The sequence below is a fragment of the Phodopus roborovskii genome, unplaced genomic scaffold (assembly GCF_943737965.1).
Source record: "Phodopus roborovskii unplaced genomic scaffold, PHOROB, whole genome shotgun sequence".
Taxonomy (NCBI): Eukaryota; Metazoa; Chordata; class Mammalia; order Rodentia; family Cricetidae; genus Phodopus; species Phodopus roborovskii.
Genome location: NW_026125052.1, coordinates 29172414 through 29197948, shown reverse-complemented (window position 1 = coordinate 29197948; position 25535 = coordinate 29172414). Strand labels below are relative to the sequence as shown.

Genomic DNA, 25535 nt, shown 5'->3' with positions numbered 1-25535 from the left:
GCATGGGGGGGGGAGGGGGACGTAGCACCCACCCATCTCCTGCAGTTTTGCTCGGCCTGAGCATGTGACAGCCTGAAGGCTCAGCTTGGTGACCTGGAGAGCAGCCGGGTCCTGTGACATTGCTGCTGCTGCTCCCAAGACTTATGCTTCTTGTTAATGTCCCTTTCTCACTGGTCCTGGAGGCCTCTAGGCCACCTCCTGCCCCAGAATGGGTAAGGATGAATATTCAAGGGATGGTAGCGGTGACCCACTTATTAGCAGATGCTAGACAGCCCCAGGGCACAATGGCTGATGTTGAAAGTACAAAGCAGCGGAAGGGAATGTCCTTGGGAAGAGGCTCACTTCCAACCTTACTTGAGGTATTAGGAAAAGTCCACTTTGCTCCCTGGGAACAAGTGCCAGCATGTGAGAGAACACCTCAAAATCAACAGGAGGGCCAGACCAGTGCAGCCCAGCTCCCGGCAGAGGCCATGTTGTGGGGCTGGCAGGCTGGTATTCCCCAAGCTGTGCGTGGGTGCGGCACAGCCAGGGACCTGAGGATAGCCTGCTGTGCCAGGATGTCTGGGGAGCCTGAGGAAGCCACTCTTTGGGATGACAGCATGAACTTGATGGTGTGACTGGGAGGCCCAAGCCAGACCCACAGAAGCCACTGCTAACACTGCATGCCTAAGTCAGGTGTGGTGGATCACTCCCAGCACTGGGGAGGAGGAGGCAGGAGGAGTTAAGACCAGGTTTGGTAAAGTGGTGAGTTCAAAGACAGCGGAGGCTACTAGAGCCCCTAGTGACAAAACAAAACAGTGCCCTGAGATCCAACAACAAAGCAGCCTCACACAGACGAGGCAGGCGAGCTGAGACACAGAACCCTCAGAACCTGGCTGCGGGGGTCTCGCACACTCGTGAAGAGGACACAGTGTCCTTGCCTGTGTGTGCCTTCAACATTCTAGGAAGAAACATTTGGGTTGAAAAGAGGAACTAAGTGGTGCTGTTTTAAATGCCACAGACAGACAAAGGGCTACAGCATGGGGCAATCAGAAGGAGTGGGCGGGGCTCTTGAAAAGGCTCGGAGGAACCCCCTAATGTAACCTGGCAGGGTGACCTGCTCTTCTAGGAAGAAGCTGAGCTCCTGCCTCTTCTCCAGGGGTGTGTCTGGAGGGAGGATGCAGGGGACCTGCCAGTTGTGAATCGGCTACATCTCTCCTCCCGGTCAACTGCACCAGAGGTGGATCTCACAACTTCTGCTGAGAGCGAACTGGGGTCACCTTGTCCTGTCCCAAGTCCTCCTTCCCTCCCCAACATGGCCAGTTTGTGGCTGGGTCCCCAGCAGGCTAAACTCTACTCTGCCATCTGCGTCCTGAGTCTGTTGGGCCGGTGCCTGTTGATGCCTGTGACCTGCAGCATCTGCCCACCTGAAGTGGTGGATGCTGCCAGGTTTTGGCTCCTCCCCCCCCCACCCGTGATGGCCTGTGGGAGGAGGGATGGTGCCGGATGAAGAACCAGGACATGGGGCAGGCTGGAAGTGCTGCAGGAACCGGAGTAGAGCGGCCCTGGGGCAGGACTTGGTCACATGTGATCCCATTGCTTCTCTGGGACCCTGGCTGCCCGGCACGGTGGCACAGAATCAGAGTGGCACGTTCTTCTCTTCTTAGGTGTGTACAGTGCATGCATGTGAGGGTGTACCCACTTGTATGTGAGCATGCGAAAGCCAGTGACGTGCTCCCGTATCAGTCACATGTCTCGGGCATCAACCTCCACCTTATTTTCTGAGGCAGGGTTTCTTGCTCAATTTGGAGCTCACTGTTTTGGCTAGACAGCTGGCCATGAGCCCCTGCGGTCTTCCTGCTCCCCAGCCTGCGCGATCCTGGCCCGGCACTGGGGGTAGATGCGCTCGCCTCTGACACTGGTTTTCACACTGGCACTAGATGCCTTCACTCCGGTCCTCTCTCTACCCACTGAGCCGTATTCTCAACCTGGCTGGACGTTCATTCCTTCTAGTCCCTGCCACATATGGCTCTCGCCCCTCCCTCTCAGAGCCATCACTAGGACACCCGTGCAGGGGCAAGGTCTTTCAGAGGAGCAGGGAAAGGGGGCCCGAGGACCCAGGCAGCAGGTTGCTGCTGTGGTGGCAGGTCAAGACTCCTGGGTGCACCTGAAGCAGCAGGTGATACAGGGGACCCCCAGCACCCCACTCCAAGGACAACATAGGGGTGAAAAGGAGAAACTGGGAATCATGGGAAATGGCTGGGGGCCACCATGGACCCTGGGAAGGGAGGAGGAATGTTCCACCTCTTAAGGGAAGGGCTTTGGGAGGCAACTGGTAGCTGCTGAAGGAGAAAGCTCCCTGGTTGGCGTCATCAGATGCTACCCACGGGCCGGTCTCGGAGGCAGTTAATATTCCCACCTATTCTCACTCTCTGTGTGCCTCTCGGGGGCTTTCCTGAGCTGCTTTCCACAGGACTGTCTGCAAATTAAGCCACAATATAAAAGCCTGTTTCTTTATCCCACAGAACGTACTGTTCCAGAATAGCAATGAAGATACAGTTGTTACATAGTCCTTTTAAAGACGCAGGCCGTGGAGGGCAGCATCTACCTGAGATCCTGAGATGGCTTATGCGTGGGGTAGGAGGGTGCTTCTGTCTACTCCCACTGCTTGCTACCCTGGTAACAACTTGGGTGGACCCCAATGAGCCGCAAAATCAGACCAGCTGGGTTGAGAGGCATGCTGGAGCCTTGAGAAGGGATGGACCACCTGACCTTAAGTGACGAGGGGCCAGGTTAGAGGATGTCTGCCCTACTTCTGAGATCCAAAGAGGCTACTTGCAAGGGTCTAGTTCTCCTCAGTTGGGAGGGAAAGATGCTCTGATTGTCTGCCAGGAGACTCAGGCCCGAGGAAAGATGCCAGCATCTTTGTTATGTCTCTTCTAGCTCCTTGGGGGAGGGGATTATAGGGGGGAAGGGGGAGGGACAGACAGACATCTGTCTTCTCCTTCCTGCTCTCAGGCTGGAGCACTTGCAGGCACCAGAAAACCAGTTCCATGAGTTATAAGTGCACTATCTGGGAGATGCAGGCAGTAATCACAGCCCCTCTGCTTTCCAGAGGGTTCCTTCTGCTCTGTCAGTCAGTGAAGTTATTGAGACTCAGGGAGGGGACTTCTATCATGTGGAAGGCTTCCAGAAAAGACCGAAGGAACAAATTAACACGGCAATAACAATTCTTCTGAATAATTCACCAAGCAAGTGGCAGCAGCCATACCCCCGTGCTCAGTGCCACTGTGCTTCAGGGTGGAGGGATGTGGACCCACCAGAACAGCTCAGCTGCTGTGACTCCTCCCTGGAGCACCCAGCCACCTTCCTCATTCTCCTGCTCCCTACACCTGGAGAGGAGCCAATCCAGAGGGGCCTCAGTCATGGCATATTGAGATGCTAAGAGGCTAACGAAACTTCAGCTGAACCTGCTTTGGCGCCTGGCTGCCTGGCGGGTTCCTGCGCCCACTCCCACGGTGGACCCGGGAACCGGATGATTCAACTTGCTATCAAACAGCTGCCGGGCTTTCAACAGGAGGATCAAGAATGAAATTCTACCACCGCACAAAGTCCTATTGAGGGCCGCATACCCCAGAGAAACAGACCATGGCGCGGCAGCTACAGAAACAGAGGAGACACATCTCCTGAGCCCAAGCCTGCAGGCGCCTTCGGGAGCCTACTAGGCTGGAAACATGAAACCCATTCAGTAGCCCTTGGGATTACTAAGTCCAGACCCCGGCAACACAGCTGACAGGGTCCAGGGAGCCCTGAGCTGGGACAGGGTTGACCCAAGCGCACAGGCTACGGACAGAGAGCCTTCTCACGCCTTCACATCCAGGAAAGCCGCTAGGGTCAGGACTGAGTGGCATCCAGCATACCTGACCATGCCCCAAGGCTGAGAAGAACCAAGTGGAGGCAGAAAGGACTAAGAGATGCTGTAAAAGCTGGCGGGCAACACTCCCGAGCCCGCCTCTGAAGCAGGCAGAGACAAATTGCCTCTGGTGCCTTGTCGTCCTATTATCTGAGGCCTGTCTGGAGTATTAGTCAGCCCCACCCCCACCATGCCCCAGCACAAAGCAATCAAGAGTGAGGCAGGCGATTCATCCTCTTCCCTCACCCATGGGAAGACAAAAAGAAGGCTGGGCTGAGCCCAACCCATCTGGAGAGGCTGTCTGTGGTCAGGGTCACCTAGATGATGAACAAGTCTTGTCTATCCTGGTCACGAGACCCAGGACCTGCTTGTGTGCCCCTGCCCAAGCTGGCCTGGAGTGAGGCCAGGATCCGGAAAGTCTCTGGAACGCAAGACTTTTGCAGGTACCCCTCGAACTGCGGCGCAAGCTCACAGCTATCTGTTGGCTTGGACCCGGAGAACCATTCCAAGCCACCTTTGACCCTGAGGCTAAGACCTCACTCCGGGCCAGAGCGTGGCAGTGTGCAAGACTCACTCCTGTCTGGAGAAAGGACTGACACAGACAAGGAAGGTGGTTCAAACACTTTCTGCCACTCATGCTGGCCTGGTGTGCCCCAGGTCAGGAAAGCACACTCACCAGATAGATCCGGTAGGCATCCACCCGGCGCAGGGACCCCCAGCACGGGTCAGTGTCGTTGTATTTGGCGTCTGTGTCCACACCGCAGGAGTCGTTCCCAGACACACTGCTGAAGAGAGCAATGGGCAAACCTGGCTCAGCACTAGGAGGGACCACGGGCCTACACTCCCATTCCCCGTCAACTGTGTCCAGGCCAGGCCGCACCAGCTCATGCATCATGCAGCACCATGGCTCGGAGGGACAGGAAAGGGGACAGCATGGCACAGAACGTGCCTGGTGGGGGCAGAGGGTACAGCTGGCCCCTTGCATGTGGAGAAGGAAGGACCTCAGGCGTGCTGTGCCGTAGCTGTGAGGTTTAGGACTGTGCTTCCACAGAAGACCCTGTGCCCTGCTAGTGCAGGAGGCTGGTGGGTCCGCAACCAGTGTGGATGATGAGGGGCTACTCACCAGGTCACCTGCATGAGGGAGAAGGGCACAGCTGCGGCGTAGATGGCGAGGTCTCCGTACAGGTAAACGATGATGCAGAAATAGAACAAGTTGACCCCCACTGAAAGCAACAGAGCCACAGGTCAGGGGGCCAGAGGCAGACGCGGCTGCGCGCCTTTTTGATGGCTGAGTCTTTGCCGCTTCCGCTGCTCTCGGATCTTTAGGCCATTTGCCTTCTACAAAAGGTGTGTGTGTGGGGTGGGGGTGACCCCAAACTCCTGTTTCCTATTCCAGTTCCAGCTGGCTGCGCTGTGCAGCTGGCAGGAGATGCATCAGCTTGGGGCTGGTGCCTGAGAGAGCTCAGCAAGGCCCGGAGATCAGAGAGAGGGATCAAATCCACACTGGTAGGGCGAGAGAGATGGCTCGGCGGGTAAGGGCACTTTGCTTGCCGCCACCATGCCCAAGGGGCTGAGTTTGATCCCTGAAGTCTACATGGTGGAAGGGTAGGGCCAATCTCAGCAGGTTGTCCCACGTCCCCCACACATGCCCCCTCAAACAAAATCAACACATAAAGACATAAGAAAGGAAATGGGTTTGGGTTCAAAGATCCAGGCTGATTCTTAGGCCCTGGCTTCAGGGAAAGCATAGGCCCTGGCTACTGGGGAAGCTTAGGTACTGACTGTTGGGGCTGACACCTAAGAGTCACGATCCACACAATCAGCTCCAAACTTGCATGGCACCAATCTTAGGCGCCTGGCTTCTCTGAGGACAAGTGTCACTCCCTCACCTGACCCTGATATGGCTTGAGGCCTCCGGGGGCTGTCTGCTATCCATGACCCCAGGCTCTAGGTATACCCACAGCAGCCTGTGTTTCCTCTCTGATGCCTATAGTCTCTGTGAGAAGGCATCGCCTCCTCCCCACCCCGTACCGCCACCCGCCAACTGCTACAGCGTTGGTTGTTTATGAACTGCCATCAGCCCTCCATGATCAATAAAATTTCATTACTAGACACAAAGTCGGGGGTCAGTGAACGTCCTGAGAGGGCACTAATGTCTGGGCAAGACATTGCTAATTACAAGAAACCAGTATGGAACTCTGGGAAGCCTTTTGTCTGCCCAAGGTGACGAGAACAACCTGATGGTCTGTCACCGAACAGGGGTGGGCCTGCAGCCCACCTCTCACAGAGGACACCCAATGCCACCACCAGTGCTGGGCCTGAGAAGTCCTGCAGGAGCGACTGGAGAGGCTCTTCAACAGCTGGGGCTGCTTCCACACAAATGTGCTACTTTATATGAGACTTGGGCAAACAAGACAAAACAAACCACAAGTGCATAGGAATTTTACAGAAATCAGGGCAGGGGCATGGGGACCTGAGTTCAGATCCCCAATATCCCAGGGGAGGAAAAAAAAAAAAAAAAAAAAAAAAAAGCCAGACAAGCTCCTGTAACCCTAGTGCTGGGGACACGGAGGCAGGAGGGTTGCCTGTCAGCCTAGATGAACAGGTAAGTTCCGGGTCCACAGGGTCAGTGCGAGACCCTGTCTAAAATCCAAGGAGGGGAGAGAGGGAAGGAGGGAGACCCTGATGTCAGCTTCTGGCCTCTCCAGCTGTGCACACATGTGCATGCACACTCAATACACACGAACGCAGACAGACATGTGCACACGGCACAGAACGTACTGATGAGCAAGGCAGCTGTTTTTCAAGCCCGGATTTGGAGGAGGCCTCTGAGTGGCTGCCAGGAGGGGACGCTTGTGCACTGTCCCTCAGTGGATGGTGGGTGACAGAAACGGAGCAGAGGAAAGATCCAAGAGTGGGCCTGAACACAGCCAAGCTGGCTCTGATGAATTGTGGAAACCCTCTGCCAGGCTGGCCCACAAAGGTCGCTGGAGCCGGCCTCAGCCAGCCTGTGCCCATGATCACCTTTCCGGGATCAGTGACCAGTCTGCTCCTCTGCTGACAAACCCAGTGCTTGCTGTTAGTCCCAAGTCAAGGAGATCCCCATTTCTCCAATCCTTCCCTTTCTCCACAGCCATGCTCAGGACCAGAAAGAACTGGCAGAGATACTCCACTGGGCAGATGGGGAGACTTTGCAAAGGGAAAAAAAAATCTAAGCATAGAGGCTGTGCTTGGTGCCCAAGGAAGTAGGCACAGCATAGTTTTGGGCACTAAATATTAAACTCTGAAAACAGCCCATTTTCATAACTAAATAAATAAGTAAAAATGAAGAAATAGGATTTACAACAGAGACAGAAAAGGCCCACTGGCAGATACTGGAGTCAGGTGGACACCTGCAGTTGTGGCAAATGCCAGCCAGGAACAGGCAGGGGACCCTCAGGGTCATGGAGCCTCAGCTCGCCAGTGCTGGATCACTGGGCAATTCCGGTGTGGGCTCCTAGCGCCCTCTGCTGGCTGCAGCTGTATGTGGCAAACACTAGGGCTGTGTGCCACTGGCTTCTTTCTCTGGAAAGTGACCTAGGACCTGTACTAGTTGGATGCATGACCCTTATTCTTCAGGTCAGTGGACAGTGAGGAACCCCAGGAAGATAATGGGGAGCAGGTCAGGCCTTGCAGCAAGACGGCTCCTCTGGTGCTCAGCTCACACCCATCTGCCCTAGCCTTCAACACGGAATCCCCACTACAAAGGCCAGGAGTTCGGCAAGGTCACATGTGCCCCTGTCCCGCACACAAACCCCCAGAATGACTGTTACCTTTATTGAAGAACATGGAAGCCATCTGCCCCATTTCCACCCGGTCTGTGATTTCAAAAAGGTTGGCTGAGGAACGTCTCTCTGTGGGGTCAGAGCAGAGAGGGACCTGGTTGTTCACCGGAAGAGCCCCAGGCGGGGGCTGCTAGAGCCCTGGGAATTCTTTAGAACAAGTCAACCTCCAAGCTTCTCCGACTCTTGAAACTTTTTCTGCCCTCACTGCTGGGTCCCCATGCACGCCAGTTAGAAGCTGCATCCCAGCACCAAATCTAAGAGTCAGGTATGCTCCTGGGGGGGGGGGGGCACGGACAGCAGGTGCCCCGCACCCTGAGCAGCACAGGGCTGAGGCAGGGAGGTAAGGGTATGTGTGTTGGGCGGGAGTGGGTATGTGTGAGAGGATGAAGCCAGAGAAGCACACGGACCCAGGCAGACCCTGCCTGTTTCAGTAAGAGAAGGGCGGGAAACTGAGACACAGAGCTCAGGTAATTGCCAAGTTACACAGGCAAGGAAGGCAGAGCCAGGGGAGGCCAGGCTTATGCTCAGCATCTGTACCCCGCGGGCCTTCTCAACTGACACTCCAGAGGATGGCTGCAGGGAGACTCCCCAGGGACCTCTCTACAGACACAGGGAGCCCTGCTGACCAGGGAGAAGGGTGCAGTTTACCCAGCAGCCCAGGACTTACGCACAGACAGGATGGGCCGCTTCTCTGCCCGCTCATAGTTGTCTTGGGTGAGGATGTCACTGTCTGAGGCTGTGGAGGAGTCTTCGTCTTCCTCTTCCTGGGAGGCAGTAGGATGGAGAGGAGGAAGAGACAGGAAGAGAGATGAGTGCACAGTGCTAGAAATACCAGTCAACAGTAGCCCTTCCAGCGCATTCTCTCCAGGATGGAGAGACTCCTGTCACACCAAAAGGCAGAGACAGCAGAGTTCCTGGGACAAAGGTTCAGAATGGCTGAGTCACTCCAGGCGGCTGTGTTGGGGACCCGGGTTACAGTGCTGATACAGCAGCCACTGTGTGTGTCCCTTGGGCTTTTATGTGGCTACTTAGCTGTGGTCCTGAAACTTGGGGCAGGGCTGCTGGAGAGAAGTCTACCAACTGACTGCCTCGGGTACGCAACAGATGTGCCACTGAGGACGAGGGCAATGCACACACCTTGTGGGTCTCCATTCTCTTCCAGCGGAGCTGGGCGTTGGCTGCAGCCATGGCCTCCATCACAAAGGTGGTTGTCACAAAGCTGAGGGTGATGCCACATGTTAATGACATGGAAAGCTTGCAGGAAGTACAATTTGAGCCAAGCAACAAACCCACAGCATTCTCTCCTCTGACAGCTGTTCCCTACAGAAATTCTGGAATGGTACTCCTTGGTCAGACCTCATGGTTTTGGGCCAGTAAGATGGCTCATTGGGCACAGGTGCTTGCTGCCAAGCTTGACAATCTAGGTTGACCACAGGGGCCCGCCCGATGGAAAGAGAAAACCCATTCCTACAGGGACGTGCGCGCTCACACACAGACGAAATAAACGTAAAAGGAGGTTAAAGTGTTGTTGCACACAGCAAATGCTTTGCTTTCCTTAAAGTCGCCTCCCACACCAGAACCTATCTCCAATGCACAGGAGAGAGAGGACGAAAGGAGCTGGTGGCAGGTGTGCTGGATGGTTTTATGTCACCTTGACACAAGCTGAGCTAACTGAAAGGGGGGCCTCGAGTGAGAAAATGCCTGCATAAGGTCTGGCATAGTGCACGTTCCTTTTCAAAATAATTTACTTACTTTTATTTCATGTGCATTGGTGTTTTGCCTGCATGTGTGTCTGTGTGAGGGTGTCAGACGGCCTGGAACTGGAGTTACAGACAGCTGTGAGCTGCCGATGTGGGTACATGCTGGGAAATGATCCCTGATTCTCTGGAAGAGCAGCCAGTGCTCTTAACCTCTGAACCATCTCTCCAGTCCCCATAGGACATTTTTTAAAATTAGTATTGATAGGGGAGGACCCAGTCCATTGAGGGTGATGCCATCCTTGGGTTGGTTCTATAAGAAAGCAGGTCCTGGGTTTCATAAGAGAGCAGGCTGAGCAAGTCAGTGAGCAGCACCCTCCATGGCCTCTGCGCCAGCTCCTGCCTAGGGTTCCTGTCCTACTTAGTTGCTGTCCTTACTTCCTTCAGTGATGAACTGCGATGTGGAAGTGTAAACTCTTTCCCCTCAACTTGCTTTGATCGTAGTGTTTCATCGCAGCAACAGTAACCCCAAGCTGGGGTTGTGGGTGATGCTGCACTGTTATCCAGAAAGGGCCTGCTAAATGGTGCTCCGAGGAGGCGGGCTGACTCACAAGGGGGCCTCTTAGAGCTTCTGGAAGGATGCCAGGCAACTTTCATTTCTTTCGAGAACACAGACCAGTGGCCAACTTTCTGTCACACATTAATGTGAGGGCCATGGGGGATGGATGACTGGAGATGCCTAAATAACATGGCTCATCTTTAAATAAGCCGGTATTCCTGTTTCTCTAAGGGGAGACTGGGAAACGGTACCAGACACTTGCCCACCCTACAGGGCAGCTGGAATGCACTGTGCTCCCATCTGCAGGAGATACAGGGTGATGCCTTCAGCTGCTGAAACCTGGGACATAGATCTACTTGGGCCAACATCCGTTTCCCTGTTTTTGAGGCCAGCACAACTGTGTCCCCATACCCTCCGATACTGACATCAGCTAGCAGTAAATGCTCAGCCCTGCGTGTCGGGTGGGAAAGGATCTGCTGAGCTGCTCAGAGTTAAGCCTGCATCCCTCCAACAGAGGGTAAGGGATGGAAGATGGGGCAGCCAAGCCTGAAGAAGCCCCAGAAAGGATTCTCATTGTCTAGCCTAACCGAATCTTCTAAGGACTCCACATTTCCATGTCTTATTGGAAGCAAAACTGAAATCAATCTCAATTAGACATAAGAACGCTTCTTATGGTTGCACAAAGCCATCTCATTGATCACATTCAAACATAAATGGGCTTAGCGGACAGGGGGGCATGGCGGCTCCTACCTGGGGTCCTCCAGCTATCACTTCCCATTCAGATGGTGCCCGTGCTGAAGGGCCATTAAAGGGGACACAGAGACATAAGGACGAAGACCAGGGCAGGAAGTACATAATGAGCCAACAGTACTCTGAGGTTCACCCCAAGGTTCCCCAAAGTAAGTGCACAGAGGAGCTCAAAACCTTGGTGGATGTGAGCCCCTCCCATGAGCCTCTTCTGGGTCTGTTTAGCCCAGCTTTTACCTTTGTTTCATTCTTTCTGGATAATCCTTCCTGTCAAATCTTTAATGTTGCAGCCCTCACACCCCTCCCCCTCGGTCTCCCCCCCCAAGCCCCTCTTGGGCCATGCTTTATCTTTTTCTCTTATCAACTTGCAGCTTGCTCTACAACTTATGGGTGGCCATCCCTACGCCATCCCCGCCCATGATGTGGTCAAGTGTGCAAGGGCTCCAAGTTTCCCTCCCGCTTTTTTTGGGGGGCATCTACTCTGTAGCTGAGGGTGACCTTCTACCCCTGGTCATCCTGCAGCTGCCCCACACCCCAGGGCTGGGATCACACGTGTGCACCACCACACCTAAGCTCCTTCTGTTTTTAATATTTATTTTATTTTTTATGGTTTTTATTTATTTTTTTTTATATTTTTAAATTTTTATTTATTTATCTTTTTTTTTTTTTTTTTTTTTTTTTTTTGCCAGCATGTATGCACGTGCACCATAAAAACTGCACTGCCCATGGAGGTGAGAACATCGGATCCTCTGAACAGGAATTGCAGAAGGTTGTTAGCCACTGTGCAGGTGCTGGGAACCGAACCCAGGTCCTCAGCAAGAGCAACAAGTGCCCTGAACGGCTGAGCCAGTGTCTCTCCCAGATCTCTAACATGGATTCCTGGGGGGGAGGGGGAGACTTGCCCCTGAAGCCCCACTCTCATGGGACTTCTGAGTGATACTGGGATTCCTGAGAGGCAGCTCTGTCTGCTCTGGGGCTGACATCTGGCTGACAAAGCAAGTGTCCCTGGGGGCCTGGGCAGGTGGGGTGGACACAAGACAGGTCCTTAAAAACTGACTGCCATGAACTAGGATCAATATGTAAAATAAGAAGAAAAAAAAAAAAAAACCAAAAAACTGACTGCCCCAGTGTGTGTGTGTGTGTGTGTGTGTGTGTGTGTGTGTGTGTGTGTGTACATGTATATATGTGTGTGCCTGGGTGCTTTTCATTTACTTGGTGAATTATTTTAAGCAAATCCTAAACAGCACACGGATTCCCCAGCCAGCCTTCAGGTCCCGCTAGAGTGGCTAGGTGCTGTTTTCTCAGAGCAAGGACTGACAGTTACAGAGATAAAATTGACTACAGGGAAGCTGAGCCTGCCTGGGCTAGCTGGCCAGAACCAGGTGGGATAGCCTAAGGCCTCCTGGTGTCTTGGCTCAAGCTCTCAGGGCTGAGTGAGTGTTCAGTTAGCAGGAGGCCCTGGTGGCCTTGGATCCGTTTTCCTTGCTCTGGGCCAGGTAGCTTAGGATCCACTTCCCTATGTGTGTGGGAAACAGCAATTGTCCTGCATCTCAAGAGCTCTGGGTTATTTAGGAGACATTCAGGCTCCCTGGGTGTACTCCTCCAGTTCTGTCCTCAGCCTAAGGACGCGGCAGCCCACCCTTGTCCCGTCCTCCACAGCTCTTACCTCATGAAGCCCAGGAATACCAGCAGGACGAGGCTGACGAGCCACCCGGCGGAGGCAAAGGCCTTGGGCATGGTGAGCGCACCCGTGCCCACAATGAGGTTAAACATGTATACCAGCCCGACCTGGAACCAACAGGGGAAACATTCAGTCAGGGGGTAATTAACCTAAGGACGGCTCTGGGTAACATCACAACTGTGCAGGCCTTCCTAGATCTTCACCAGGGAGACGGGAGAGATGGCACCTGGGTCCTAAAGAGCCAGGCCCTGTAGCCAGGTGTTGGGAAGCCAAGCATTGGCAAGGACACCCAGAGAATGACAGCCCCGAGACCTCCATTCCTGTCTATTTGACTCTGTTTCTGACTATCCAAAGCAACGTATGGCCAGCTGTGCTCTGGCTGGGGCTTCCGGAAGACAGAGTACCACAGAGTACCACAGGCAGGACACTGGCACAAGGCTGGCCAGGTCCACTGAGCTCTAGAAAACGTCCCAGAAACGGCTGATCCCTGGAATCCCTCAACCTCTGCATCAACCCTTGCCACCCATCCCCTGGACAGAGACATCCACACGCCACTGGAGCACATCTTTCTTCCTCAGGATTGTGGTTTTGTTCTGTTTTGTTTGAGACAAAGCCTTATTATACAGTCCCGTCTGGCCTACTGCTGTGTAGCCCAGACTGGACTTAAACTCATGGCACTCCTTCTGACTCAGTCTTTCTCGAGTCTTGGGATTACAGTCATGCATCACCACAGCTGACTACCAAGTTCAGGATTTAAAACAACAATAACAACACCAGGAATAGGGCCAGAGATGGCTAAGAGAGTAAAGGTGCTTGCTGCCAAGCCTCATAACCCAAGTTCAATCCACAGGACCCACATAGTGGAGGGGAGAACTGACTCCCACAAGTTGTCCTCTAACTACCACCCATGTGAGTGCATGCATGTGCACACACATACACATACTACATAAACAAATAAAAATGTAAAATCCTATGTGGGGCGGTGGTGTTACACGCCTTGAATCCCAGCACTCGGGGGGGGGGGGGCGCAGAGGCGAGTGGATCTCTGTGAGTTTGGAACCAGCCTGGTCCACATGAGCTAGTTCCAGGACAGGCTCCAAAGCAATACAGAGACATCCTGTCTCAAAAACAACAACAAAAAAGGAAAATCCTGACACATAATTCATGTGCTATAAAACTTAACTCAAAAGACATCACCAGACCCTGCTCCGGTTATTTTGGCCTGACAGGGCACCTGTGACCTTCTGAATTGTAAGTCAGACTTTTTACAAGTGATTGTGAATGTCTATAGCAAACACATTTTTACCTTGGCTGGGGTCAGTCTCTGGCACTCTGAAGCCAGTGTACGCCTGGCTAGATTAAATTAGCTAGCTCAGCTCTGCTCAGCCCTTCATTCAACCATTACTGAGCCTCCCGCGGTTCTGGTCCTGTGCTGTGAGATGGGGATTCAATGGCACTAGACAGATAAAGCTATCTATAGACTACAGAGAGACAATGAGGATGGTGACCATGATTACACTGTGAGTGAAAAGGAATGGAGGGAGGAATCATGGCTTTGTTATGAGAGACGATGTAAAGTACTTTCAATAAGTGGTACTCGGGTGGCCCACTCTTGTAACCCCAGCATTTGGGAGTGTAAGGGAGGAGGATGCAGGTCGGACCAACCTAGGATTCATAGTGAGCCAGCATAAAAAAAAGAAAAAAGAAAAAAGACAACCACGGGCTGACGGGGTGGCTCAGCAGGTACAAGCACACATGAAGGAGCCTGCCGGCCTCAGTTTGATCCCTTGAACCTGTGACATGGTGGAGAGAACCAACTCCCCGGAGTTGTCTTCTGACCTGCACACAGGGGCCGTATCATGTTCACAACCCCTGCTCTGTGTGCCTCCCTCCTTCGCAAGGAAATAAAACAGTGTACAAAAGGGACAGGTCAAGGGAAGGGACCTCCAGACAGTCTACAGTGGGGGAGGAGGAGGTGTCGAGGGGCCTTAAATATGAGGTCCGAGGGGACACTGACACAGATAGTTGGGGGGCAAGGGCTTTTGAGTGTTAATGCATGGACAGACAGACAGACAGCATGGTGATGGCTCTGAAGAGGAGAATCAGGGTCCCCATGGCAGGCAGCTTTTACGATGGGGATGGTTCCCCAGTGTAGCCTGCAGCCAGGCTCTCTGACTGCCATGTTGGGGACAGAAAAAGGGGTGGGGAATGTGTGGCCACCCATATTTCCACTTCTGATGTAACTCATGTCCTCAGGTGGGACCCTGGCACTTAGAAGTCTGTTAGCTAGGGATTTACAATGTCCAGATCTGTGCGAGGGGAAGGTCACTGCAGGGACTTGGGTCTGAGCGACGGTGGAATCTAACACTGCATTCTGATGGGTGTCTGTTTAAGTGGCTGAGGTTAAGTGAACCAGGCCATGGAGGACACAGAACACGTGCTTCCTCATGGAAGCCATGGAGGTGCTATGGTTTGGAGGGTTTTAAGCAGCAGAGGTTCCGCCATCTTGTATTCTTGCTGAGGTGGTTTCCAGGTTTAAATAGAATTTTATCTTCTTGATGGAGGATCTCATAGAAAACCACCCAACTCTATTCTAGGAACCAAAGGTCAGGATGTCCTAACTAGCTTATCTTAGCCTTTGTTAAAACTGCTTGTTTGTGCGGAACCTTCTCTAGATAACCGCTTATTTTGTGTCTTTAAAAAAAAAAAAAACCAAAAAAAAAAAAAAAAAAAAAATGCTTGCTTCAAACTGCTTACACCACAGAGCCCCCAGCAACACCCGCACCCTGCAGCTGCCGAGTGAGATGTCTGGATGAGGTCTCTGCTCTTAAAAGCCCCATGTTCTGGACATGTGCCACACCTAAAGTCTTCCCCAACACTTGGTTGGCTGAAATAAAAATTTTCAGTTGGTCATACACTGTGTCTGAGTGGTCACCTCTGGCGGGCTCCAGTAACAGGGCACCAACAGTAGATCCCAGCTGGCCCCGAACATCTTCTAGATTCCCTGCAGCTTTGCTCTGCACATGCCACCACTACAGGAAACACTAAGCAGGAGTAAGAACTTGATGGAAACAGTCTGAGTGAGGGTTTCTCGTGGTGGAAGTAAGGAAAAGACAAAGAGCTTTAAGAAAGCATCAGTACTTAGGCAAAAGCTTTATGGGAGAATTAAGCAGTCTAACAAGCATTTGATTTGTAGAAGCTTGGCTCTTTTAATCCCAGCACTTGAGAGACAGAGGCAGGTGGATCTCTGTGTTTGAGGCCAGAGCGAGTTCCAGGATATCCAGGGCTACACAGAGATACCCTGTCTTGAAAGACAAAACAAAAACAAAAACAAACAAACAAACAAAAACAAGCAAGCATTTGTAGGGTAGGAGACATGGCTCAGTAGTTAACAGCAAAGGCTGCTCTTCCAGATGACATGGGTTCGATTCCCAGCACCACATGGTGGCTCACAACCACCTATAAATTCAGTTCTGGGGGATATAGTACCCTTTTCTGGCTTCTGTAAAAGCCACCATCATATGAAAGACTTATATACATACATTCAGGGAAAATACATGATATTTTTAATTAAAAGAATAAACTAGGAAACAAACAGAAGCTGTCCTGTTAGTACGGGAGGGATTTTTAGGTCCAGAGTAAACACTGTGAGTCCGTTGGGAGCTCAGGGGGCAGGATTCCTTTGCCCTCTGTGGGCTTCAGCAGTCTGGTAACATATTAAATCCTCTTTACTTTCAGGAAGGATTTCGATGAACACCAGTCATGAGAAACAGGCAAAAGGAAGCTGTCCTCAACTCAGCCACAGGCCAGGTCAAGAGGAGCTGTGCTAAGGGAAAAAGAGGTCACATGACGGTGGGGACCTTGGAGGGGTGGCAGAGAGTAAGACCCTGCTGTGTTCTCTTTGGAGAACCTTACAAAGGCAGGCTCACCCGACTCCACTGTGGCTGAATTCTGACAGGCAGCCCCATACCCAAGTGCAGAGTTCAATCTGCCTCTCCTCCACCCAGAAGACACCTACGCCAAGCTCATCTCCCGAAGAGCCCCTCTGGTGGCAGTCAAAGGACTCAGAAGGCAGTCATGGTGTGAGCCTGTAGGGCTGGGGAGATGGCTGAGTCAGTAAAGCGCTTGCCGGGCAAACACAGGGTCTTGAGTTTAATGCTGAGTATGCAAATAAAAACCTGGGATTCAGCCGGGCCAGAGAAGGGGCGAGTAGATCCCTATGAGTGTGAGACAGCCTGGTCTAAATAGTGAGTTCCAGGACAGCCACTGCGTAGTTAGACTCTGTCTCAAAATAACAAACACTGAAACCTAGGAATGGGAACATGTACTCGTTATCCCAGCACTAGGGACACAGGAGCACCCTCGGAGCTTGCTGTCCAGCAGGCCTAGCTGAACTAGGGAAGTGCAGCCTAAGAGCACCTACTCCTGCAGCAGAGAGCCAGAGTTCCGTTCCGCACCCATGCCAGGCAGCTCACAGGCATCTATAATTCACTTCTTGCCGACATGGGTACCTGCACTCATCTACACACACAACAGGGTTTTAAACTAAGAATAATTCTGCCAGGCTGTGGTGGCACACTCCTTTAATCCCAGCACTCAGAGAGGCAGGCAGATCTTTGTGAGTTTGAGGCCAGCCTGGTCTACAGAGCGAGTTCTGTAGGACAGCTAGGGCTGTTACACAGAGAAAATCTGTATTGAAAAACAAGAAAGAGAGAGAGAGAAAGTCCAAAGAGACTGGGAAGAAGGGAGTGGGAAGGGAGAGAGAGGGAGGGCGATGGCAGCAGCAGGGGTGGTGGTGTGCAACTGGAGACATGGTTTAGTGGGTAAGACCACTGATTGCTCTTTCTGAGGATCCAGGTTCAGGTCCCACCTCCCACATGGCAGCTAACAACCATCTGTGAGTCTAGTTCTAGGGGATCTCATGGCCTCTTCTGGCCTCTGTGGGCACCAGGCACAGTGCAGGCAAAATACTCCAAAACATAAAATTTAAAAACAAAAGCCAACTAACCAACACACACACCACACAGACTCATCCTTATACTAGGGTGGTGGATGAAGACATAAGAACCAGAGGCTGTGAGCGATTACAGGGAAACAGCCCTGAATTCACAGGGGTCAAGACAGCTTGCACAGGACCCGTGAAAGCTCAAATTTGATGAAATCCCAGCTCCAAGGGAAGGAGGGTGTGAAGTCAAGCAGCCATTGGCAACTGAAAGCTGCTGAGATAATCAGTAGCCCCTGGTAAGTAACCCACGCTCCAATAGGAGGCCACATGTCCCAGAATATATTGGTAACACAAACTGAACTTGATGGATTTTTGTTTTGTTTTATCCCTAGTGCAGGAACGGACTTTGGGAGCCCACTCCCCATGGAGGGATACTCTCCTAGCCTAGAAACCTAGGCCCTGCCCCAAATGCCTTGACAGACTTTGATGATCCCTCATGGAAGGCCTCACACTCCCTGGGGAGTGAATAAGGGATTGGTGGGGGGCATAGGAGGATGGGAGGGAGAGGGAACTGGGATTGATATGTAATAAAAGATTGTTTCTAATTTAAATAAAATTTATACGTATGTATATAAAGGACACAAAGTTGAGTGGGTAGGGAAGGGGGATGGATCTGGGGGAGCTGGAGGAGGAGGTCAATATGTTCAAAACATAGTGTACAAAATTCTTAAAAAAAAAAAAAAAACAAAAACCTAAAACAAACAATCAAAAAGACACAGGGCTGGAGAGATGGCTCAGAGGTTAAGAAAACTGGCTGGTCTTCCAGAGGTCCAGAGTTTAATCCCCAGCAACCACATGGTGGCTCACAACCGTTTGTAATGAGATCTGGTGCCTTCTTTGTCATGCAGGCAGACATGCAGCACTGTAATAAATAAATAAATCTTTAAAAAAATAAAGACTCGTAGGAGCTGGAGAGATGGCTCGGTGCTCGGTGATAAAGAGCACTTGTTGCTCTCATGGAGGACCCTAGTTCAATTCATGGCACTCACACAATGGCTTAAAACCAGGTATTGTTCCAGTCCTGTGGATGGGCGTGGTAGTGTCTGGCGCCTTCTTCTGGACTTTGTGGGCACTACGTACATGCGATCTATACATGCAGCCCAAATATTCATACACATAAAAAACAATTTTTAAAAGAAAAACGAAGAGCCATCGGTAGAAGGTTTTCTCACAAACATGACCTCCACCTCCTGGTTAACACTATCCATCGCCGCCATTGCCCATCTTTCCCCCAAATCTCTCTTTACTATTAAGATTTTAAAAAGCCAAAACAAACAAACAAACCCAGCACTTGTTTGTGGCAACTGCGATGGCCCCGGACAGAATAAAGCACATATAAAATGCAAGAGAGAAGAGGGAGCTGGGGGACAGTGCTCCCGTGGCACGCAGGCCCAGCTGCCCGTGTTCCCGCAGACACATGGGGCCCGTGTCGTGGAAGCACAAAAAATAGGGACATAAACTGCTCTCCTTCTAAAACTGTCGCAGCAGTGACTCATTTCCTTGTCTCTCAGTTTGTAGTTATTGTAAGAAGAAGCAGGAACCGTGTCAACTCTTAGGGTTAGTGTGGACATCTTACTGCTGACAGAGGAGACTAGCAAGAATCACATGACTGTACAAACAGGAGGGTCACTGTCCCTTCCATTCAAGCATTTGAGAGAGACCTTCCCCGGTGGGCTACGGAGGTGGGGGGGGGGGCTTGTGTGAGAACCGCAGAGCAGCTGTTGAAGCTGGGAAAATTCTAGAAAAGAAGTCTCTGTGGAGAAGAGCCACTTTCCATTGTGATAGCCGGTAGCAGTGTGAGTCAATCCTGGTTATTCACACGATCGTCTCCAGTTACATATCCCGTTAAGGCCCCGTGCTGTAGTAACCACAGACAACTGGCTATTACACAGAGAAGATAAGCTGAGTGTGTGGGGAGTGAGGGGTCACAGATTCAAGGCAGGGAGAGATCAATTGCTCTAATTGTCATAATTGCAGCCTCTACCAAACTGCAAATGGGAGTCTCTGCAGTTCACCGCCTCTTTCAACATCCAAGACCATAAAAGTTGCGAAATGTAAAATTCAGCTAAAGACGAAAGAGGTTGCAGACTGCTGAGGTGGGCAAAACTCTAAGACAACAGTTGTCAGTGCCTGACTGCCCATCTGAATGGCACGATTGTGCACAATCGGTACAAGTCCTGAGACAGATATTACGGGAGATTAACAAGTTGGTTATGTTTGGCTTGACACTGTCTGGTCGGCATCTAAAAGGGGGGCGAGAACTGGAACACCGGCTACAGTGTGAGCAGGACTTACCCTAGTGCCTGAACTGGCTGGCGTTTTGGAGCCCATTCTCTCTCAAGGGACACCTTGCTCAGCCTAGACATGCGGGGGTGGGGGGGGGGGGCTTGGTCCTGCCTCAAAGTGATGTGCCCAACTTCGTTGACCCCACATGGGAGTGAGTGGGGGGGGTGGGCTGAGGGGAAGGTGGGGGGAAGCAGGAAAAGGGGAGGAAGTGGGAACTAAGATTGGTATGTAAAATGAGAAAAGACTGTCTTAAAATTAAAATAATAATAATAATAATAAAAGAACACCTGCTGCTCCTGCAAAGAACTTGAGTTCAAATCCCAGCACCCACACTGGGCAGCGCACAACCACCTACCTGTATGTACCTCCAGCTCCAGGACATCTGGTGTCCCCTTCTGGACTTGGCAGGCATGCATATATCCACACACATACGACTCATTAAAAATAAAATCTTCTAAAAATAATAACTAAACAAAAGGGGAAAGAGCCTGAATTTTTGTTTTGTTTTTTGAGACAGGGTTTCCCTGTAGCTTTGGAGCCTGTCCTGGTACTCACTCTGTAGACCAGGCTGGAACTCAGAGTTCCACCTGCCTCTGCCTCCCAAGTACTGGATTAAAGGCATGCGACACCCCAGAGAGCCTGATATTGATAATCCGAGCCTGAACCCTGAGTTCAGCCTAGCAAGTTTCTGTCTCGTCTTTCATGAGGGTCTACTTAAACCAGGGCAGTCACTAGCATGGCCCACCGATGACAGTGGGCTCTAGACACCAGGCGCAGGACGGTGAGCAGAGCGCGTTCACGGAGGGAAACTCACATAAGGAGAATAGAGCTCCCCGGTTTCTGTGATTTCACCTGCCATCTCCGCAGACTGAGAAGGGCTGGCCGCAGAGGCTGCTTCTGTGTGTGCTGCGGCTCCTAAGACGAAAGGGTAGAGCTCAGTTTTCTGATGGACAGAGATGGGGATGGGGAGACTTGCGGTCTGCCTCTTTCACCTCTAGCCCTTTTATCTCAGACACCTGGGCTCGGTATCTGTCATGAGACAGTCTGGGTGGGATGTAGCTAACTTTACTCTTGCTATGCAAGGCACTTCCCTCGGCCTGGATGCTGCTCACACTCCAAGTGACTGAGTGGCCTCCGAAGCCACTAAGCCTCACTCACCATCACAGCCCCCTCTAACCTTAGGTGCGCGTGTCAATTTCATTCCAGTATCTGTGAGCTCACTACCATACAGGGCAGCTCGCACAACTGTCTGCTCTCCGCCCACAGCAGAGAGCGAGCCAGGGTTTTCCTCCGCCCACCGCAGAGATTTTCATGGGTCGCCCCTCCATCCTAACTCCTTGCCCGAAAGCTTCTTTTAAGTGGGGGTCCCCGCTCCCTCACCTGACTTCTGCCCTACCTTAGGGTTCCCCACCCTTAAGACTCCCTTCTTAAGAGCCCAGCTCTGAGCCTCACCCTCTCCTCCCTCCTGGCGAGACACCAAACTTCACATCAATCTCCACCGTATGCTCCCTCCCGCCCGTCCCAGACCTGCAGCACGGCTAGCTCCTGGCCCCGGTGGCCACCGCCTCCAGTTCTGCTGCTGCCACCCGGCGCCAGCTGTCCCGCACTAGGGCCCGCTGCGCGCATGCGCAAGCTTCCCAGCCCACCTCCCAGGAGAGCGCGTCTGGAGGGGCACAGGGTTCTGATTGGGCGCCTCCCGGGGGCGTGGCCGGGATTGGGCCCGGCGGCTGCCGTCTGCGTGGCGGAAGTGGAGGGTGCGCGCCCACGCGCATGCGGAAAGCCTGGTTCCCGGGGAGAGGCGCTGACGCCTGTTGTTGGGGACGCCTTTCTCGGCGGGGGATGGGCGTGAGCCTGGCAGTTTGCAGACTAAGGCCGGTAGAGGGTCGAGGAACAAGTGTGGAGCCACGCAAAGGGCGGAGGCCTGGGAACTTCGAGTGGGGCTTGGGGACCAGAAAAGGAGCGGGCCAGAGCCGGGTGGCGTGGACGCTGGAGGGAAGGTTGGAAACAGGTTTAAAGAGGGGTCAACCAGTCATTCTAGGGTCGCCTATGAATCCTGGTTATGGGGCTCTCGGGTTTGATAGATCTGGGTTTTCCGGAATTGAAACCGCAGCTAATATTGAGATAGAATAATCGAGCATTGTTGACCATTTCGGTCCCTTTTTTTTTTTTCTGTAGAAAATTTGTTCTTTGATAATATAGCCCCACCCTACGTGGTAAAACACTTGGGGCTCTGAAGTCTTTAACTCTCCCGCTTGTAGGCAGCTGCAATGAGACTGAATGAGAACACCGTGCTGCTGGGCAAGAAGGTGGCCCTGGTACCCTACACCTCCGACCATGTACCTAGGTAACTGTTCACCTGGCTGGGAGCAGTTGTAGCCGTGTGTGTGTGTGTGTGTGTGTGTGTGTGTGTGTGTGTGTGTGTGTAAATGGGCGCAGTGAAAAGGCCTTTTTCTCTTTTCTAATCTCAGTTTTGTTTGTTTATTGTGCGGCACTGTGGGGTTTTGATCCCAGCACAACACCCAAGAGGCAGAGGCAGGTGGATCCGAGAGACTGAGGCCAGCTAGGATTTCATAGTGAGATGGTCGGTGTCTCCGAGGGGAAAACAGTTACATACAGAAGAACGCTGAAGTAGAGAACTCATTTCCCATTTTTTTCCTTTCCCTTCTCAGCCTCCTTGTTGGCTTTTCAGTTAGGAATTACATCATCTAGATGTGTGAAGCAAAGAATAAAGAGGGGTCTCCTTCCCTCGTTCTGAGTTACTTATTGATGGCATTCCCTGGTATTGTGTGCCTGTCTCAGATGTTGAATGTCACGTTATTTTGACGCCTACTGTTTAAAAGTCCAGAAGTGAGTCGCAGACACTCTTCTTTGTGGGGTTCATTAGTAAACCGTGAAACCGGCTTCATAGAGGGTGGGGGGGTGTATCCTCTACCAATAGTTTTGATTCGGAGAGGTCCCTGCCTTGTGGGTATCTGCCCAGTCCTCTTTGCTGAGGTTGGCTTGGCATATCCTTATCCTCAGGAATTGGAGGAATGTTTGGCTTTGCACTGGCTGGGTGGGAAGCTGGGCACATCGGGCTGCTCCTCCCTGCTGCTGCTTGGGGAAAGGCCCTGCCTCTTCTGGCCGACCACATCCTCCTGCGTGAGTCTTCTGTCAGTACTATGGGGCCCACATTCCCTGACTTACATGCCTATACTTTGTGTTGGTATTTTTTGTCTGTCTGTACTTTACGCTCCATAGCTATTTGGAAGTGTGGTGCTGACAGACTGACGCGAGTTTCTCTCTTTAGCGAAGCTCGCACACTCATCCTCTCCAGAGAGGGTCTCCTGTAGTCCAGGCTGGCCTCCAACTCCTGATCCTCCTGCCTCCTCCTCCCAGGTGCTGGGCATCCAGCCCTGTCCCTCCACACCCAGTGAAACCCACCCTGTTGGATGGGTTGGATGGGTTTACCCCCCATCTAACATTACCACTCATCTAACACCAAGTCTTTGTTGCACCCCCCCCCCACCCCTACGGCCAGGTACCACGAATGGATGATGTCAGAGGAACTTCGGCACCTGACAGCCTCAGAGCTGCTGACCCTAGAGCAGGAGTATGAGATGCAGTGTAGCTGGTGTGAAGACGAAGACAGTGAGGAGCCCCCTCCAGCCCCCCCTCCAGCCCCTCCCCTCCAGCCCCCCTCTCCAGCCCCTCCCCTCCAGCCCCCCTCTCCAGCCCCTCCCTCCAGCCCCCACTCCCCTCCAGCCCCCACTCCCCTCCAGCCGCCCCTCCCCTCCAGCCCCCCTCCAGCCCCTCCCTCCAGCCCCCCCTCCAGTCCCCCCCTCCCCTCCAGCCCCCCCTCCAGCCCCCCCTCCAGCCCCCCTCCCCGCCCCTCCCCTCCAGGCCCCCCTCCAGCCCCCACCCCCTTCCAGCCCCCCCTCCCCGCCACTCTCCTTCCTTTCTCGCCTCCCGATACTGCCCCCCTCAGGGTCTCTACACTGCGAAAACTTTGGCGGTTGCTTGTACTTGAGCACAAGTACTTGAGCACAGGTCCCTGTGGCTGACCGCACTGTCCTGTCTCCTGAGCGGACACCCGGCTTGGAGGGATTTAGAGAGAATAAAGCAGTTTTATTTCCAGCTGTTAATCTAGGCCCTGATCTCGTGTCCCTTGCCATAGCCGAGTCCCTTACCGAGCCCGACCCTTTGTATCCCTTGCCCCTTTGAGTCCAGACGCCCCTTGGAGAAGGCTGTCTCCCGCTTCAGCTCAAGGGTGGACTTGGAACTCTGTACCAGGCTGTTCCCCTGCTGTTCCCCGGCTTGGGTGGGAACACCATGCCCACCTCCTCCCTTTGAAGACTGCAGGCTCTAACTGTTACCCCCTCCCGCAGAGTGCACCTTCATTGTGCTGGATGCAGCCAAGTGGCAGGCCCAGCCTCGCCCCCCTGAAGAGAGCTGCATGGTAGGGGATGTGAACCTCTTCCTCACAGATCTGGAAGACCCCACCTTGGGGGAGATCGAGGTCATGATTGCAGGTTTGTCCTACCTGGCCCGGCCCGAACTTCCCAGAGCTTAGTAGGCTCCCAGGGGTAGCTCAGTCAGCCGTGGGCAGCTAACACTTGACTGTGGCAGCTTCCTCTCTCATCTCATACCCAGTATAGCGATTAACCCTCGGGTTCATACTAACTTCCATATGCCTTGGTGTGACCTCTGGGTGTGGGTGTGGGCACACACGCTTGCTTTTCTTCCTCACATGCCATCTTTTTAGGTTTTCTTTTTGAGACAAAGTTTCTCATCAGCCCGGAGCTTGCCAAGTAGGCTAGACCGGCTGGCTGTGCCTCCCCAGTACTGGGCTTCAAAATGCATGCCAGCACACCTGGCCCTTTTACATGGGTTCTGGGGATTAACTCTGGTCTTCCCATCCCTTAACCCTTGAGTTTCTAGTCTTCCAAGCTTGGAGGGGGGCCTCTAAAAAGCGGTTAGAAGCTGCTGTGCTTTGGTCCTTCACTTCTCCCAAGAGCTCCCCGGTGAAGGGAGCAGGGGTTGCAGACTGCTGGGACCTCATGCCTTCTCCCCTGCCTGTGCCTTTCCTCTCCGTGGGCAGACCAGTGACCCAGTGCCTGTCAGGTATACTGGAGCCTGGTTCCCTGGTACCAGCTGTGTCCTTTGTCCTAGAGCCCAGCTGCAGAGGCCAGGGCCTTGGCACCGAGGCGTCTCTTCTGATGATGTCCTATGGTAAGACAGGGTTGACAACAAGTGGGCGGGCCTTAGCTGAGCCTTCTTCAGGCATGAGGGAGGAGGCAGATGGTGGACGGGGACAGGAGGGCTAGAAGAGTGGAGGTTTCCATCCTATTTATTTCCCCCCTCCCGGATAACTCGAGGAGTGACGAAGCTAGGTCTGACCAAGTTTGAGGCCAAAATTGGCCAAGAAAATGAGCCAAGCATCCGGATGTTCCAGAAACTTCATTTTAAGCAGGTAAGGGCATCCAGTGGGGAGGCCTAGGGAAGTAGAGCTGGTGTTAGAACTCACTCTAAGAGTAGCCCTGCCCTCCTGGCTCCTACAGGTGGCTGTGAGCAACGTCTTCCAGGAGGTGACACTCAGACTGGCAGTGAGTGAGGCAGAACGGCAGTGGCTTCTGGAGCAGACCAGCCACATGGAGGAGAAGCCCTACAGAGTCGGGCTGGCGGAGCCTGTGACAGGCACCCTGTGTGAGCAGAACTGGAACTACCCACTCCCGAGGCCAGACAACTGCACCGGAGATTAATGTGGTGTCTTCAGGCTGCTCCAGGCCCTCCTAGGCCGGCCTTGGCGGCCTCTGGCTGACAGCGGCCAGGAAGACTTCTTCCTGTTCCCAGCCACAAGCTGAC

The 25535-nt window shown here is 52.9% G+C and overlaps 2 protein-coding genes across 5 annotated transcripts in view; one reads left to right on the top strand and one right to left on the bottom strand.

Moving 5' to 3' along the window:
* Tmem104 (transmembrane protein 104) overlaps window positions 1–20594 on the bottom strand; it is a 58424-nt gene extending 37830 nt beyond the window's left edge. The window contains exons 1-7 of one of the 2 annotated variants that reach the window (XM_051180177.1): window positions 20506–20594; window positions 12386–12507; window positions 8854–8935; window positions 8384–8480; window positions 7705–7785; window positions 5016–5115; window positions 4569–4677 (exon numbers count right to left, since the gene is read on the bottom strand). In XM_051180177.1, coding sequence (XP_051036134.1) covers window positions 4569–4677; window positions 5016–5115; window positions 7705–7785; window positions 8384–8480; window positions 8854–8935; window positions 12386–12507; window positions 20506–20550 — 636 coding nt within the window. In that variant the 5' untranslated portion in view covers window positions 20551–20594. The remainder of the gene's footprint in view (window positions 1–4568; window positions 4678–5015; window positions 5116–7704; window positions 7786–8383; window positions 8481–8853; window positions 8936–12385; window positions 12508–20505) is intronic. The other variant, XM_051180186.1, reaches the window with a different exon arrangement.
* An 848-nt stretch (window positions 20595–21442) lies between these two features.
* On the top strand, window positions 21443–25535 carry Nat9 (N-acetyltransferase 9 (putative)). 3 transcript variants are annotated; one of them, XM_051180154.1, is made up of 7 exons: window positions 21443–21536; window positions 21950–22035; window positions 23212–23321; window positions 24059–24202; window positions 24843–24902; window positions 25052–25143; window positions 25232–25535. In XM_051180154.1, the coding sequence occupies exons 1-7, from the start codon at window positions 21462–21464 to the stop codon at window positions 25430–25432; spliced, it is 768 nt and encodes a 255-aa protein (XP_051036111.1). In that variant the 5' UTR covers window positions 21443–21461; the 3' UTR covers window positions 25433–25535. The 3 variants fall into 3 exon arrangements, with proteins under 3 accessions (XP_051036111.1, XP_051036104.1, XP_051036121.1); XM_051180147.1 differs by having other exon boundaries at window positions 21445–21536; window positions 25049–25143; window positions 25232–25530; XM_051180164.1 differs by having other exon boundaries at window positions 21481–21566; window positions 21954–22035; window positions 25049–25143; window positions 25232–25529.

Bases quoted from the DNA above. Each gene is read 5' to 3' on its own strand.
- Nat9 (XM_051180147.1), top strand. From the start codon at position 21,462: ATGCGGAAAGCCTGGTTCCCGGGGAGAGGCGCTGACGCCTGTTGTTGG. The intron at 22,036-23,211 runs GTAACTGTTCAC...CCCTACGGCCAG, and splicing joins ACCTCCGACCATGTACCTAG to GTACCACGAATGGATGATGT. The intron at 25,144-25,231 runs GTAAGGGCATCC...TGGCTCCTACAG, and splicing joins AGAAACTTCATTTTAAGCAG to GTGGCTGTGAGCAACGTCTT.